The sequence below is a fragment of the Bufo gargarizans genome, chromosome 1 (genome assembly GCF_014858855.1).
Source record: "Bufo gargarizans isolate SCDJY-AF-19 chromosome 1, ASM1485885v1, whole genome shotgun sequence".
Lineage (NCBI taxonomy): Eukaryota > Metazoa > Chordata > Amphibia > Anura > Bufonidae > Bufo > Bufo gargarizans.
In genome coordinates, this window is record NC_058080.1 from 505,835,139 (window position 1) to 505,853,508 (window position 18,370).

Sequence of the window (18,370 nt, forward strand, 5' to 3'; positions counted from 1 at the left end):
AGATCCTTGCAACTATGGGGCCGTGCATTATCATGCTGCAACATGAGGTGATGGTCGTGGATGAGTGGCACAACACTGGGCCTCAGGATCTCGTCACTGTATCTCTGTGCATTCTAAATGCCATCAATAAAATGCACCTGTGTTCGTTGTCCATACCATACGCCTGCCCATACCATAACTCAATCTACAACATTGACGTCAGCAAACCGCTCACCCACACGACGCCACACATGCTGTCTGCCATCTGCCCTTAACAGTGAAAACCGGGACTCATCCATGAACATAATGCCTCTCCAACGTGCCAGACGCCATCGAATGTGAGGGCATGTTCATTCTGCATCACAGACCAATGTAGCACATGTCCTTGTGAGTTTTCAACTGACTTATGGTCCGTGAAAAACTACTGATATGTAAACAAACACATTAAAATCAATGGGTATGTGTGCTGTCTGTGGAAAATGTGAATAGCACTCACCCGTGAAAAATGGAAATGTGAATGAGGCCTTCCGTCATACACAATAGCTGGTTGGCAGATCCTGACTTTGATCTGATGTGTGTGACTGTGGCCATCTTCATTGCGAGCTTCCCGCTCCCTGCCTCAGCCCTACAATACCACCTAGGGAGCACCCATGCCATTGCCCCGTGTGTTTTTTCTATGGGCCCAGTTTTGATGATTTATGCGTTCCATATTTTTTGCTTTTTTATTAATATAAATTAAATCTTACCTGCCTTATGTGAATTGTACTTGTAGCATGGTTTGTCCCTATCTTTAGCATTGGTATTACAGTGATATTCAGTATCCTTCTGTCATATGTGAACCTGTATCTGGTGACTGAATCCAGAATTGGAGTCCTCTGTTCTACTCTGTGGTTATTACTGGAGCGCCCCTGCAGCAGTATAATAATGCCTTCACTGACATAAGCGATTGTTCTTACAGGTTTTGTAAGAGTCTACATTATAGGAAACCTGGCTGAGGCCCAGATGTTACTAGCATTAGGAAACCCATTCTTCCTCCTATTGGCAAGGGATCCCAGAAGTGTCAACAAGACAAAGGTTGACAGGCGTTTTTCTGTTTCGTCTTTTTGGATATGTTCCTGAATTTGGGGACATAGAATAGGAGGGCAAATGGACCTATTTAAGTGGTATTCAGGTTACAAATTTTTCCCTATTCATTGGATAGGAGAGAAAGGAGAGAATTATTAAATAAGTGGGGGGTTCGACTGCTGAGGGTCTCATCGATCACGAGAACAGACAGTTTTGTGTCCCCCTTTATGAATGACCATGCTGCTTCATTCACATTCAGTGGGACTCCTGGATATAGCTGGACACCGTACTATAGAGTCCTATAAATGAATGGAAGTGTCACCACTTCCATGGCTATGGGGATGCACAGCAGAGTGGTCAGAGCCAGACCGATATAACAGTTCTCGCCTTCCAGTGTCATATTGTACTTATAAAAACCCTGTTCACACACTGCAGCACACTGATGGAGATGCAGTCTACTAGAGCCGGCTGTGTGTCTTTTTGTAGCCGTGTCGTGCTTTATCCGTGGGATTGGGTTTCTCCCTCCTCTGACTTTAATTGGCATTGACGTTTTTATACGTGTTAGCAGTGTCGGACTGGGGTGCATTCAAATCGAATAAATAATCTAACAAGTTTTTATATGAACACAGGCTGGTTCAGGTGCTGTACACTGAATATATGTCTGTAGTGCAGTAAGTCCACTTGTGCAGGGGGTAGGAGACTAGGGGCCCACCGGGGGATTCCCCTGTGGGCCAGTCCGAGGCTGCGTGTTAGGGTACGTTCACATGAGACATAAATGTTACAGATTTTCTTCTGAGGATTTGCAGTAACAGCAATGTGGAGATTTTAAGAAATCTCATCCACGCACACGAAAAAAAAATCAGCATCATAGATTGACCTGAACGTGTGCATTTACCCTAACCATGCCTAGGGTCAAATCTGTGAAAAATCTGCAGTAGAAATTTTACCCTGTGTGGCCGTTCCCAAGAGGAAAACATGGCTGTGATTGTAAGGGTAGGCTCACTGTTGTGTTTCTAAATCCGGCATTCTCTTCCGGTAGCATTTTCCTGCATAAATGTGAGCTGTCGGCCAGACAATAACGGCTGCATGCTGCTCTATTTGTCGGACACCCGCCATTTATGCCACTGGATCCCAATATAGTCAATTGGCATCCAGCGGTGAATAGTAGAATCCGGCTGTTCCCTGCCAGATCTGATCAGGTTACTGGAGATGTGAACAAGCCCTAACAGAAGAGTGGTAGGTTCTGCAGGAGTATTTGCCGCCTTTTACGTAGTGTGGTCAATAGAAGAACACTAGAGAATACAGTCCTAACATGTCCTTTCTGCTCATTGACGGATATGTAATGTCTAGTGGGGACTTTCACTCACAGTGCTGAAAGCAAAGATGAGTGAGAGATATGAATCTGTCTCTTCTCAGTTTTGGCTCGCAGCATTTTTGTTTTTTAAGTTCACTTCAGTTCCGTTCAGTAGTTTGCTGAAACTTGGACAAAAGCGAGATATTTTTTGGCGGAGATATGACAGGAAACAGCTGGGTCGGCAGGGAGAGATTGAGACACCAGTGTAACAGCAGGCTGAGTATGATCCTGTCTAAATATACAAAATCCTGTTGCCATGGCCTCACACACAAGTCCTCCCGCACATGCAAGATCCAGTTACACCAAATACTGAGGTTTCTGTATAAACTAAACTCCATCACAAGACCTCATTGTTACACAACTCTGTGTGTGCAGCTTACAATAGGCCTAGGTTCACACATGGCTTTTTTGGAGGCAGAAATATTGTGATAAGTTCTATCCGTGTCCATCCATATTCTTGCCACCAGAGCACTATATGGCAACATACGGGTACATAATAGGAACCGGTGAGGAATTTGTGTATGCCTACAGGCTTTCTACTCATGGCTTTGCTAATCATTTCCAAAAACAAATGACTAGAAGATTCTAGCAGGTTTATACATTTGATGGCTTCTTTGCAGTTCTGAGGCTGGCATCCTGGAGGGCACTTTATCAGCATTCTCCTTTGCATTTAGTCAACCTTAAAGTGGTATTCCTTTACACATGGGTTCAGAGGTAGCAAAAATAAAAACCCACCCCCCATTGCTGCTGTTTGGCCGCTGCTTCTGTCCCCACTCCTCTCCACTTCTGCCCATTTTTGTTCTTTCTTTCTTTCTTTTTTTTTTCTGTGTTTTCTTCTGAAAAACTGACAAATAAGCAGAACATCTCCTAGGAATCCAAAACTCTACATATGCACTCCATTTTGTTTCCATTTTGTTATTAGTCTAAAGTAAGAACTGCGATAAAATCCTAGCAGAGTGTACACCCAATCTATAGACCATTAGTGTCCGACTTACTGCATGTCCTAGAAGCTGTTGGCCCAGTGGGCGCGTTTATTAAGACCAGCATTTTACACGCTGGGCTTAAAGGTGTTTTCAGGATGTATAATGTTATCAATACCTGATCGTGGGGGTGGCACACCTGCCAATCCGCTGTTTGAAGAGGCCAAGGCACTCTGGTGAACGCCGCAACCTCCTTGCAGCTTATCAAGCACATCCTCTTCAAAGGGCTGACCAGTGGCAGTGCCAGGGGTCAGACCCCCAGTGATCAGATATTGATGACCTATTCTAATATAATCTATGCCCTGCTGGGTTAGATATACTACAGTTATTAAGAGGCACACACCTCTTAATAAGTGTGCCACATCTGCGCTGTACAGTGTTATCACTCACATCGATCCCTATTATACAAACTCCATGCACATGTTGCCCTTGGCCAGTTTCAAACTGAGGACCCCCAGTGCTGCAAGGTACCAGTGCTAACCACTGAGCCACCGTTAATAATAATAATAATAATAATAAACTTATGAATGCAAATGCAATGAAAATTACATGAAATTCATAGGGGGTAATTTATCAAAGAGAAATACGCCTAACTTAGTTGTATTTCTGGTGCAGATTGCGGTGCAATCTGCAACTTTTCCCCGCTCACGCAAGGTCTAAAAAAGGGGAGTTGCAGGGACGGAGAAGGGCCGTCAGGTCTGTCTCATGTACCATTTTCCACGTCTGTTTTAGGCGTAGAAAATTGTCTAAATGTAAGGCAGCTAGGGGGCTGTCTTACATTTATAAGTGGTGGAGTGGTTATGGAGAGGCCTGCACCTCATCATAACTCAGTCGGATCCAACACCAGGTATAGGGGTCATTAAGACCGGTATCTAAAACGCCAATGTGCACCATAGTGTTTCATGCCAGCAAAAAAAAAAGCGGCATAATGCTATGATGAGTTTTAGTTTGTACAGTATGTATAATGTCTACATATGGTGACCTTTCTATGAAAACATACACTATATGGAGAAAAGTATTGGGACATACATGTTAATCAATGAATTCAAGTATTTCATTCAGTCCCATTACCACAGTTGTATAAAATCCAGCCCCTAACCATGCAGTCTGCCTTTACAAATATTAGTGAAAGAATGGTACTGTAATAGGATGCCACCATTATAACAAATCAGTTCATGAAATTTCTTCCCTCCTAGATATTCCACAGTCAACTCTGAGTGGTATTATTGCAAAGTGGAAGCATTTAGGAGCCCTTAAACATAAGCAACAAAGTGTCAGACCACGTAAAGCCAAGTGCTAAGGGGCATAATGAATAAAAGTCGGCAACCCTCTGCTGACTCAATAACTACACAGTACAAACCTCCTCTGTAGTGTTGAGCGAACTTGTGTTTTTAGTTTGGCGTCCAAGTTTCGGGTTATCGAAGAATCCAGTTATGGATTCCGCTAACACGGACCATAACGGAATTCTATGTCGGTATGTACCACGGAAAGCTATAAGAGGCATTCCGTATTGTATTCTGTCATAATAGAAGTCTATGGCCAGCATATAATGGAATGCAATACGGAATGCCTCTTATAGGCTTCCATGGTGCATGCCGTCATAGAATTCCGTTATGGTCCATGGAAACGGAATCCATAACGGAATTCTTCAATAACCTGAACCTTGTACACCGAACTAAAAAAACAAGTTTGCTCAACACCACTCCTCTGGCATTAATAAAAACTGTGCTCCAGGAGCTTTGTGGAATGAGTTTTTCTTTGGCTGAAGAAGCCTTACATCACCAAACGCAATGGCAAGCATTGGATGGAGTGATGTAAAGTCTACCTCCACTGGAGTCTGGGATAGTAGAAATGTGTCCTGTGGAGTGATGTATCATGCCTCTTGAATGTCAGGAGAACGTTACCTGCCTGACTGCATTGTGCCAACTGTAAAGTTTGGGAGAGGAGAGATAATGCTATGGGGTTGTTTTGTCGGGTTGCCCTAGATCCCTTAGTTGTAGTGAAGGGAAATCATAATGCTTCAGGATACCAAGACATTTTGGACGGTTTTAAGCCTCCAGCTTTGTGGAAACAGTTTTGGGTAGACGCTTGTCTGTTCCAGGAGGACTGTGCCCCAGTGCACAAAGCTTGATCCATAAAGGAATGGTCAGATGAGTTTGGTGTGGAAGAACTTGACTGGCCGCACAGAGCCTTGACTTCAGTCCCATCAAACACCTTTGGGATAACCCAGAACAGAGATTGTGAGCCAGACCCTTTATAACATCAGTGTCTGACCTTACAAATGTTCTTCTGGCTGAATGGACAAAAATTCCCACAGACACACACCAAAATCTTTTAGGAAGTCCTTCCAGAAGAGTGGAAGTTTTTTTAGCTGCAAAAGGGGATACCAACTCCATATTATGCCTATGGCTTTAGAATGGGGAGCCATAAAAGCTTGTGTAGTTGTAATGTGTACTTATGTCTATATAGTGTATACAGTATCTGTGCATTAGGAAATTGTAAAAGAATATTCAAACTTACCGTTCATATGTTTTTTTTTTTTCTCCAGCAATGTATAGCAAGGGAAGTATGAAATACTAGATTGGCAAATAATATGCTTTAATATAGCTACTAGAGAGGGGTTGTTGATCCAGGGAGTTATTCTGATTGCCTGATTGGAGTCGGGAAGGAATTTTTTATTCCCCTAAAATGGGGAAAATTGGCTTCTACCTCACAGTTTTTTTTTTTTTGCCTTCCTCTAGATCAATTTGCAGGATAACAGGCCGAACTGGATGGACAAATGTATTTTTTTTGGCCTTATGTACTATGTTAATGTGTGAAAATACCCACTGAAATACATTAAACCATTAAGAACCATGAAAACAGTGTAAAATCTTGAACGGTCACAGTTGACGTATGGTTTAATAATTCTGAGCTTTTGGTAAAGAAAGGCTTTGTTCAGAAACAGCAGTGGCATTGTTATAACACATTTACATATCCCTGGTATTTCACGTACGTTCAGACATTTTCCAGCAAGAACAGAGCTGTGTCGCCCACTCTTAGATAAGCAAGATGGGAAGCCATCAAATTATTGGCAAAATGTCATTTAGATTGTGTACAGTGGTCAGCTGTAGAGAAAAAAGTTTCCAACGTATCTTGACCGAAGTCCTTGGGACTGATACGCCAGTCAATAAACACTACCACAGATGGCCACGACATACTAATTCTGTAGGAAAAGTTGACTGATGGCTTTTATGCGTTAATGGTCAGTTTACATCATCGATAAACAGTATTTTTTGTTTGGTTGTTTTAGTTTTATCTGTATGATCACTCATGGCTGTATGTATCGTACCGAAATAATTGTTTTGTGTAGACTTGTCTTATGCCTCTTTCACACCACATTTTCTTTTTATTTTCTGTTACATGTATCAACAATTTTAACTCGGAAACCTTATTAAAAAAGATACATAGGTTTCTAAGAAAAAAAATATGCCAAAAGTGCATATTTTCTGTCTAGTCTGCATTCCTGTTTAGTAATTTTTTTTTTAACTGGTTGGAAAAGTGCAGATATCTGCAGTATTCCATCCAGCAAAAAAAATGGATGCTGCTCTTTCTTTGGTTTGGCATAAAAATAGTTTAAAACCTTTAGGAGGATCCATGAAAATTTGTATACAATAGTTTCCGATTTTTTTCCATTTGGTAAAAACAATGCCTCCCACTCATACATCTCTTGTTCAAAAAATCAACCAATCACAGTTCACACAATCCAAACTCCACTTTTTCCCCATAGTTGTCTTCTTTACAGGTACAAATTAAAAAAGAGATGTCCCTGCTCCTCTCACCTCTTTTTCTTCTACAGAATAAACCTCCAGCATCTAGTGTCCTACACAGAATGTTTAACTGTCATGTTTTCATAAAAAATCTTATGCATAAAGCAATCTTTAGTTTCTTCACATACCACTATTTTCCTTGAGTTTTTCCCCTTAGCTGTTTTAACCTCTACAATATGAGGATCTTCTCAAGATGGCTCCTCTACCAGTTCTCTGAGGCCAAAACGGCTTTCCCACACTTCCCATACACACTTGCTGTAGCCAGTAGCTTACTGCCAGCCAATCAGATTGGATTACTGAGAGACACGCCTCCTCACTCTGAAGCCTAATACAGGCATACAGTGTGGAGGACCGCCCCTCTGTCTTCTGTTTACACTAAAGGGAAGACAGACAAGCCCTAGCAACAATCTTTCAAGGGACTAGTGGAAAGGGACAGGGGACATTAATGAAAGCTGTTATTATAAGGTAGTTACAGATATTTTAACAGTCATTGACAGACTAACTCAGGTATACATGCCTAGCTCTAATAAACTAGCAAATAAAAATAAAAATATGACAGTTACACTTTATTTACCTGAATGTTTATTACTTTGCTATTTGTCTTAATATCAAAGCAGGATATATTCCACGAATGTAGTGAAAACTAACACATGTGATGGTTCGATTTTTTTTATTGTTTAGCATTTTAGACGTGTATGCAGGATGATATGAAGAACCAAATGTATGTTTTTCAGACCCCTCAGTCTGTGGAGGATTGCCTACAGAGTACACTGTCATCCCTTTACCCTCCATTTGAGGTGACAGCACCCACCCTCCTGACCCAAGTGTTTTCTGTGCTAGAGAAGACCTATCGTGAGGACTCCCTGAGATATACTTTGGAATTTCTCATACCAGCCAAGAGAATCCTGCAGACTGTGCAGCATCAGGCATGTGTAAGTGTGTGTTTTTGACCCCTATTGTGAACGACCATGTTATGTTTATATTTTATCTTTCTTACTTTCTAGCAAACGATGTGTAATTACAATTATGTGTTGTCCTTTGTTTTCTAGTCGCAATACAGTGGATTTCTCTTTTTTCATGAAGGCTGGCCACTCTGTCTTGGTGAGAAGATCCTCATTCAGCTGTCATCTCTTCCATGGCACTTTTTAAAGCCTGGAGATTTTTACTTGCAAGTGGTGCCATATTTGGAATGTTCTCCCAGACTTGTGCTAAAGTGCCTTTCTCAGGATGGCAGTGGTGTACAAGAGATTGTGGTACCTGAGTCCTCCCACTCATTTCTATTTTCTGCTGAATGGCTTAACAGCATTAATAAAGACCGTAGCTCAGTCCGCCTTGAGAACTGTTTAGCTGCTGTAGAGGAAAAAGTCCTTCGACTACCATGGTCAGAAGTAATCTATCCTCGTTTCATCCATAAGGATGGATTTATTGTTGGGAGGAAATGTCCCCCAGGTCCTCTAATGCCACCTCTGGAGTTTCGAAGTCCTGGTGATGGAGGCATTACTATTGGAGAAGTGCTTGATCCCAAAGTTAATTCCCATTTGCCACTGTTAGATATTCAAGAAGATATTCATAGCTGGAGAGTTGGTGCTGCTTCACCGCCCATGTTGGATTCTCTCTCTGGCTCTGCTGCAGACTGTGTAGAAGGAGAATATGTAGAATTAAGTCCCCCCAATACTGGGATAGTTAGCAAAGATGACAGTCCCAGGGATACATGGCTATCAAGAGCAAAGACTGCTCCAAGTAGGAAAGGTAAAAAGAAAGCTCCAGAAGCATGGCTTCACCAAAGGAAGCCTGGAAAGGTAGGTTCATTGAGCACTTTAAAAGGGAGGTCTGAAGAGGTATGGGAAAGTAGATCCCGCACAGAAGATTCTGGAGAGCAAACAAAATCTTCAACTGAGGTTAAAAGTTACTGGGATGTCGATACATCAAACTATTCTGCTGAAAGTGATGTGTTAGCTCAATGGAGAAAAGGTTTGGATCTTCTTCAGAGACATGAGAGAGATTTATTTTCAGGGAGACAATTATGGGAATCACCTGAAATTCAGGTAAGAAATGCCAAGGACTGTAATGTGGAACAAAGGGAAATATCTTGGCAAGCCAAGGGAACTGCAAAGAAAAGTAGTTCTCATGAATTTGACAATTTATCAAATTCACTAAAAGGTTTCTCTTTAAATGTGGATATGAATAAAGAAACAGAGAACGTGCTTTCCACTTGTGACATTACTACAGACTGCCAGAACATTTTCTCAGAAGCCAGCATAGAGCCATCTAAAGAAGAAAAATGTAATGACCATATAGATGAATGTCAAAATGACTGTCAACTGGACAATTTAAAACAAGCACTTAAAGAAAGTCAACAACCAATGGATGGCAAAAATGAAATTTGTCCTTTAAGAGGATCTTCAGTGACTAGAACAGGCAGAACCTGGGCAGATGGTCAAGAAGTGTCAGCATTTGAAGGTGATGCTGTTGAGGACATGCAAGTGCTATCTGTTGAGGCAAAAGAACACCATGAAAAAGTAAAGCATCCTGCTTGGCAGCAGATTAGCGAATTGTCTCAGAAGACAGGAAAAGGGCGAAGAAAAAAGAGGAACAAGAGGGGTAGGGGACCTATGAGGACAGAGGCAAGAAAAGGAGCTCCTAATGTTGAGCAGACCAAGTCTAGTGGCAAGGAAGAAGAAAATAATCCTCATATCACCTCCCAAGATGAAGTGGACATCGGCAGAATTAGTCAAGAGACAAATGAACAAAGATTGACTGCAGAGTTAGGTACAGTATATTGGCTTAGATTTTTAATGCCCTACGATAAATGAAACAAATGCATATTACAATTTTCTGGAACTATAGATAATAATGTGAATGGTAGTGCAATGGTATTACCTCTATAAGCAATTCACAGCTGAAGGTTCCAAAAGCATCCCTGGTATAAACCATTTTTACTATACATTACTAGCAATGTGATTTTTCAGCATTTTTTCAAGAATAGTTCAGGTTTCTTTCAATGCATAGTCATACATATTTTATGAGTTTTTTAGGATCTTTAAAGGAGTTTACTAGGGGTTTAATACTGATGGGCTATCCTCATCATAGGTCATCAATATCTGATCGGTGTGGGTCTGATTCCTGACACCACCACCAATCAGCTTCATAGGCCGATGATGTCATATTCATTGGTCACATTGCCTAGGTGTAGTTCAACCTTGTTCAAATGAATGGACCTGGGCTGCAATACCAAGCACAGCCACTGCAACAATGAACAGCGCTTTGCTTGGTATGCTGTGAAGAGGCACGGAGCTGATCCTTGGCAGTGTTGGACCACCACCAATCATACGGATGACCTATCCTGAGGATAGGTCATCAATATTTTCCTCCCAGAAAAAGCCTTTAAAGGGAACCTGTCACCTGGATTTTGTGTATAGAGCTGAGGACATGGGCTGCTAGATGGCCCCTAGCACATCCGCAATACCCAGTCCCCATAGCTCTGTGTGCTTTTATTGTGTAAAAAAACCTATTTGATACATATGCAAATTAACCCGAGATGAGTCCTGTATGTGAGATGAGTCAGGGACAGGACTCATCTTGGGTTAATTTGCATATGTATCAAATTGGGTTTTTGGCGCAATAAAAGCACACAGAGCTATGGGGACTGGGTATTGCGGACGTGCTAGCGGCCATCTAACAACCCATGTCCTCAGCTCTATACACAAAATACCGGTGACAGGTTCCCTTTAAGCTTATCTAAAATTCCTTTTAAATATTTTAGCTATATTCATTCTGGTAATAATATAATACTAGCCCGAAATATACCTTTTTTTTCTATTGTCTACCATACATTTTTATTTAGTATACGGTATGTCCAAGTAAAAAGGTCTTGGCCAACAGTATGATTGCTTGGGCAGCCAGCTAAAGCCTGTCCCGTAAATATATTTCGACACAAGCTTCAGAGACAAGGTGGAGGGTGGTTTATCAAGCCCTGCACTCCATAATTATGACCTCCAAAAGTTGCAAATTAAGGCTTTGTAACTTTTTGGGCGTACTTTTGCAAAAATTGTGCTCTTTTCCATTTTTACACCACTCTGTCCAATTTTGAAAAGTTGTGGGAAAGTGGGCATGGATAGCCTGTCAAGCTGATTTAAAGCGAAGCAACTTTATTCTTTCCTCACTGAGAGCATCAAAACGTAATGACAGGTATGCGGATTTCAGCAGTGTGTCAATCATGAGCACTCCCTCCTTGCAGCACCGCCGGCGTCCAGCTGATAGAGAGGGAGGAGGAGCCAGCGTCGGATGCTGCCGGCGTCCTCATCTCCCTGGTAACAAGGGGGTGGGGAGGACCCGGCGGCGGAAGCTTCCTCAGCGCAGCCGGCGTCCTCCATCCCTTAGGCAACGAGCAGGGGAAGGGACTAGCGCCGACGGATATGAGTCGGCGCTCAGGGTTTTGGCTGGGGCTGACGCAGGGTCGCGTGACGCTGGCCATGTCACGTGACCATTCAGTCTGGCCTATTTAACAGGCAACTTTCTGGCCACAAGTTGCCTGTGATTGGTCTTACTACTCACTAGCGTTTTCCTGCATGTGTGATTTTGTGAACTCGACCTCGGCTTCTATTTGACTGAGACTGCCGTCCAGTTGTGCACCGTTGGTTAGGACGGACCGTGCAAGTAGGTAGGGATAGTGGTGTGGGTGGAGCTCAGGGCTGCACTTATCCCTACCGTTTGTGACATGTTGCCTGGAAAAGAGTCAGGACTGCTTGAGAAGAGTCATGGTTATTCATGAGATATGGCTGTCCACGTGCCGATTATTGGCTTCTTCTTAGTTTTCTCCCTAGGAGAAAAACTGCCAATCATCAGGTGTACGAATGTAGGAGTGCGTGAAATCGACACCCAGGGATATCCTGAAACCTCTTGGCGCAAAACACAACCACAATTGGATGTAGCAATTTCTCTTTATTTGTGACCTCTATGACAAGACGTTTCAGAATGTAAAACTCCTTCGTCATTAGAAGTTCATAGCTTAAAAAATCATTCTTTCCCATCTGTAGAATTTTGCTTTCCCTGACTGGGAGCCACTTCTAGCTCAGACAGAGCGATGCAGGTGCCGCAAACGTCTCAGCGCCTGCATCGCTTTGCCGGAGCTAGGACCGGCGCCCAGTCAGGAAAAGCGAAACTCTACAGAGGGGAAAAGACAGAAGTTTTATACGATGAACTTCTAAATACTCGATGGAGTTTTACACTCCGAAACGCGTCATCTCAAAGAGGAATTGCTATATCCAGGTGTTGTCGTGTTTTGCTCCAAGAGGTTTTGAGATATCGCTGGGTGCTGATCTCCCACACCCCCACATTCGTATAGTTTGTTCTCCTCCAGAAGGTTGGCTTCCCCTTGAGGATCTGATGCAGAAATTGTCACAATCTTACTCCAGCAAAGGGGTGGCGTAGAAAGTGGAGTAACAGCCAAAGCCACAAGTGTTAGACATAAAGAGGCACCAAATGTATCAAACTTGGTGGAACATTAAATAAATTAGGTGCAAATTATGGCAATGCAGACTACTGCAAAAATGACTTTAAAAGTTCCCCTCATGAGAAATCTCTCCCATGGTCCTTAATGAGTTAAATGTCATTTGTAGGGAAAACTGATTTAAGCTGGTCGTACGTATGAAATTAAAATCAGCTGAAATGGGCAATTTTATTTGTCAATTTGTAACTTCAATTGCAAAAAAGTTGGGTAGTTGTGTAAAATGTAAATAAAGAGAATGCATTGATTTGAAAATCTCACAGAACCATAATTTGTTAACAATAGATCATAGGCCACATATCAAGTGTTGAAAGAGAGACAGTTTACTATCCTATGAAAAAAAGATTAGCTCATTTAGAACTTTATGGCAACAGCATATCTCATAAAAGTTGGGACAGGACTATGTCTAACATTACCCCCTCCTATTTTAACAAGGGTCTGTAGACGTCTGGAAGGTGTGGAGACCAATTGCTGGAGATTTGTGACAGGAATGTTGTCCCATTATTGTCTGATGTAGGATTCTTGCTGCTCTTTTCTGGATTTTTTGTTTCATGTTCTGCCAAATGTTTTCTGTTGGTGGAAGGTCTGGACTGCAGGCAGGCCGGTAGAGCACCAGATCAGACGTTTCTTCTGTGAAGCCATGCTGGTGTGATGGAAGCAGTATATGGTTAGCGTTGGCTTGCTGAAATAAGCAAGAACTTCACTGAAAGAGACATCTGGACTGGAGCATATGTTGTCCTAAAACCCTAATATACTGTGCAGAAAGTGACTTTCCACTCCATAGGCACTAATTCAACCCAATACCATTAGAAAAGCAGGTTTTTGAAGAATGAGCTGATAACAAGCTGTGATCCAACTTTTTGGGAATGGAGGTTGTAAAAAAAATTGTGTGAACAATTGTGTGCGATGGCCAACAGCAGACTTCTGTCTGTCAAAAATCTAATCAGCCAGGTTGTAATATGTTGGCCATTGTCAGATGAAATTACTTGTGTATAGTGTGTTTGGCTGAATTTGGCCTATCATTTTCCATTGTGCTGAAGGACCAGGGAGTTATCTTTTTTCTTCTGGCTTGTTGCTGGTAGGATTATTCGTACAAACTACATCAATTGTATGGCAGGCTTTACAGAAAGACATACGAGACAGAACTCTTTCTCAAGCTTCTAGGGGCTAGTGCAGTTTGGGCTATATAAATTAAGTGACCACCAATACGCCTTTTTACGGCGGTCACTAAGGGGCTTTAGCCTGGGCTGCTGCCTTTCCGCAGCAACTTAGTCTAAGTGCTGCACGGACCGCATGAGAGCTGTGCTCCTGCTCTAACAGCCCGGACCGGCAGGAGTGCCCATCTGGGCTGTTTAACCCCTTACATGCCGTGGGCAATGGAGCCCAACACATGTAAGCGGTGACAATGGGAGCGGACTCACTCTGTCTCCCATCGGCACCCTGCAAATGTGATCGCGGGGTGCCAAGGTGTGTAAAGGTTGGCTGGGGCTTGGTATAGGCCCCAAGCCTGCCTTGAGTGTTTTCCAGCATGCTGCTCCTTTCTGGTGCAGCCTGCTGGTCAATGTCAGTATAGCACTGACGTTAAAATGCAATGTACTATAGGGATAGTGCATTATATTTTAAAAGCAATCCAAATATTGTCTGTTATAGTCCCCTTGTGGGACTATTAAGTGGTAAAAAAGTAAAAGAAAAAACACTTATTAAATAAAAAATTCCAATAAAAAATAAGCTTTTTTTCCATTGAAAATATGATTTTCAATGAAAAAAATAGCAAAAAAAAAACATACTACACAAATGTCATGTAAATTATCCTCTACGGTGAATGCTGTAAAAAAATAAAAATAAAAAAAAGGCAGAATTGCTAATTTAGAAAAAAATTTACAACAAGAGATCAAAAAGTGTAATTTACCCTAAAATGATACCAATGAAAGCTACAAGTCGTCCAGTAAAAATCAAGCCCTCACACAACTCCATAAAAAGAAAAAAGTTATGGGTCTTGGTAAGCGACGATGCAAAAAGATTTTCTAGGGATTTTATTGCAAAAAACTATATGTATTTGGTATCACTGTAATCATACTGACCCAGAGAATAAAGATATTATGTTATTTATACCGACAAAATTAACGCTGTAAAATTTATAATGTAAAAAGTCAGTGGCAGTATTGCTGTTTTTTCCCATCTCCCTTCCAGAAAGACTTAATAAAGTTAATCAGAAAGTTATGTATACCCCAAAATCGCACCATTAAAAGCTACAACTTGTCCTCATACAGCTATATAGATGGAAAAATAAAAAAAGTTATAGCTCTTGGAAGGTGATGATGAAAAAAGAAAGAAAAACGCTTGGTCAGTAAGGCCTAAAACAGGCTGATCACTAAGGGGTTAAAGTGGTTTTGCAGTTTGCATCAAGATCCTTTAAAATAATCATTTGGGGAAGATGAGGTAATCAACTACAGTGATGGCCAGTTCGCATTGTTCGCCTGCGAACATATGCGGGCTGCCATCTTTTTTCACAAGTCCGGCGAGGCCCAGGTAAGCCTTTACCTGTGCCTGTGCCGCGAGCCGGTCTGAAAACAAATGCGGTCACCGGGAGCAGGCAGTTCCGAGAACAGCCCGATGAAGGCCCCCGGTGGCTTTTCTCGGAACTGCCTGCTCCCGCTGACCGCACTTGTTTTCAGCCTGGCTCGCGCACAGGCACAGGTAAGGGCTTACCTGTGCCTCGCCGGACTTCTGAAAAAAGATGGCAGCCCGCATATGTTCGAGGGCGAACAATGAAAACTGGCCATCACTGATCAACTACATGAGCATATCTGTAAAGTACAGTAGTAATCCTGGAAATAATCCTGCAAAACACTGATACCGGCTGTGTGTGTTGCACATTTTGCAGACCGCACACGGCCAGCCCTATGATCGAAATGCCTATTCTTGTCCGCAATTTGCAGACTAGAATAGGACATGTTTGAAAATAATGTCCAGCTCACCTCCCTGGTGGAATAAGTAATCCCGGCTCCAGAGGCCCTAGGGGAGTGTTCCCTGACAGGCTGCAGATAAGTGAAGAAAGGTCCCGGAGACAGATCGAGTTCCTCTAATGGCTCTTCTTTATTATTCAAATATGGTTGACAGACATAACCACCACATACACGGTATTAACGTTGACGCGTTTCGGGTGAGTACCCTTAGTCGTAACAAGTTGCCTTATGTGAACCTTCTATATAAAGGAGTTAGACCATCTTCCACCCAGTGACGTGGGTGGGAGTCTCCAACTCCATAGGTTACCACATGAATGGCACACCTTTTTACATTTACTCCATTCATCATGGTTGTAATCGAAGGCACCTTGTGCGGACAGCTTTCCAGAGACATTAACCCTGGACTTGCCAGGATATTCATTCTATGACAAAAAAAGCCGCACAATGTGAACCCACCACCTTATCATTAATTAAAAAACATTTAGTAAATACATAAAAAATGATGAAACATAGAAATACAAACTAAACATAAATGACCTTTGGCTTTCTGATAAGCAGCAGTCCATTGTTATACAGTAACCGCAGAAGGAGATCTATCTGCAATGCCGATAATTCTTGGCATTAATAAAGGCATAATATCTTTGCAAACCTGGATCCAGATTCATACCTATTCTATACATTGGTATCTGCAGTTAGATATGTAATGAATAACATGATATAATACTCGATTTGTCATTAACCCCGGGTGCGCCGAATTGATCTTGTTCATGAGCAGCCGGAATCAAAGGCAAACAGTCACTGCCCAGCCGTCTTCAAGTGTGCAGATGAACAGGGAAAGATATATGTACAGATGAACAGAGATATGTATAATACGCCGACAATCCAAGTTGCCTATGACTCAATAAACAGTACCACTAATAGGTTGGACATAAGTATCATATTATGTGAGTATTATGATACAGTATACCAGTAGGCACCCAACCATGTTTTAAGTGTTCACTGGTAAACATATATTAATTCTTTTTTCAAGTTGAGGCTTTTTTTGTCATAGAATGAATATCCTGGCAAGTCCAGGGTTAATGTCTCTGGAAAGCTGTCCGCACAAGGTGCCTTCGATTACAACCATGATGAATGGAGTAAACGTAAAAAGGTGTGCCATTCATGTGGTAACCTATGGAGTTGGAGACTCCCACCCACGTCACTGGGTGGAAGATGGTCTAACTCCTTTATATAGAAGGTTCACATAAGGCAACTTGTTACGACTAAGGGTACTCACCCGAAACGCGTCAACGTTAATACCGTGTATGTGGTGGTTATGTCTGTCAACCATATTTGAATAATAAAGAAGAGCCATTAGAGGAACTCGATCTGTCTCCGGGACCTTTCTTCACTTATCTCTAGAATAGGACATGCTCTATCTTTTTTTGCGGGGCTGCAGATTGGAAGTACGAATGCGGACAGCACACAGTGTGCTGTCCGTATCTTTTGCAGCCCTATTGAAATGAATGCGTCTACACCCTTTCCGCAAAATTACGGAAGGGATGCGTACCTAGAACAACAGACGTGTGAATGGAACCTTAGGGCTGTTTCACACGAGCAGGTACCGTGCGTGACATCCGCTCAGTGAATGACAGCCAAGACCCGATGCAGACTGCAGAGGCACGGAGCAGTAACATGATTGATAATGCTCCGTGCCTCTCTGATCTCTTTACTACGAAATCACAGTGAGATAAAGTTGTCACTGTGATTTCGTAGTAAAGAGGTCACAGCGAGGCACGGAGCATTATCAATCATGTTAGTGCTCCGTGCCTCTGCAGTCTGCATCCGGTCTTGGCTGTCATTTATGGAGCGGATGTCACGCACGGCATCCGCTCGTGTGAAACAGCCCTTAGGGTTGCCATACATATTAGATGAATGTCAGACAAATTCACCAATTTCAACGGGACTGGCTGACCATCTAATGTGTGCCAACGCTCCCTCAACGGCAGATGTCAGGGAAAAGTAAAGTCATGCCAGATGGAAATTACCATACTTGATCCTTTTGTACTCAGAGAAGTTATAGGGGTTCTGCAGTTTTTTTAAACTGATCTATCCTCTGGGTAGGTCATCAGCATCTGATCGGCGGAGGTCCGACACCCGGGACCCCTGCCGATCAGCTGTTTGAGAAGACAGCGGCGTTCCAGCAGCGCCGCGGCCTTCTCACTGTTTACCGCAGGCCCAGTGACGTCACGACTAGTATCAACTTGCCTGGGCGCGGCTAAGCTCCGTTCACTTGAATAGAGCTTAGCTCCTCCCAGGCCAGTGATGCTAGTCATGATGTCACTGGGCCTGCGGTAAACAGTGAGAAGGCCGTGGCACTACTGCCAGCGCCACTGCCTTCTCAAACAGCTGATCGGCAGGGGTCCCGGGTGTTGGACCCCCCGACGATCAGATGCTGATGATCTATCCAGAGGATAGATCATTGGTTTAAAAAAACTGCAGAATCCCTTTAAAAGGTTTGTCCCATTCCCGCCATTTCCACAGCAAGATGGAACAAAGTGCCAGCCCCAGGTAATATCCAACTTGCCCATCCTCCATTCCCTGACATCTCCTGTTGAGGGAGCTTTGTGACACATTGGATCAGGGATGCTCAACCCGCGACCCTCCAAAACTAACATTTCCAGCATGCCCTCATAGCTTTAGGCGTCTAGGCATACTGGGAGTTGTAGTTT

At 42.7% G+C, this 18,370-nt stretch overlaps 1 protein-coding gene across 2 annotated transcripts in view; it reads left to right on the forward strand.

Moving 5' to 3' along the window:
• Positions 1-18,370, forward strand: part of LOC122924256 (rho guanine nucleotide exchange factor 40-like) — a 145,016-nt gene that overhangs the window by 10,671 nt on the left and 115,975 nt on the right. For both annotated transcript variants that reach the window (XM_044275187.1, XM_044275197.1), the window contains exons 2-3: positions 7,922-8,119; positions 8,237-9,956. In XM_044275187.1, coding sequence (XP_044131122.1) covers positions 7,922-8,119; positions 8,237-9,956 — 1,918 coding nt within the window. The remainder of the gene's footprint in view (positions 1-7,921; positions 8,120-8,236; positions 9,957-18,370) is intronic.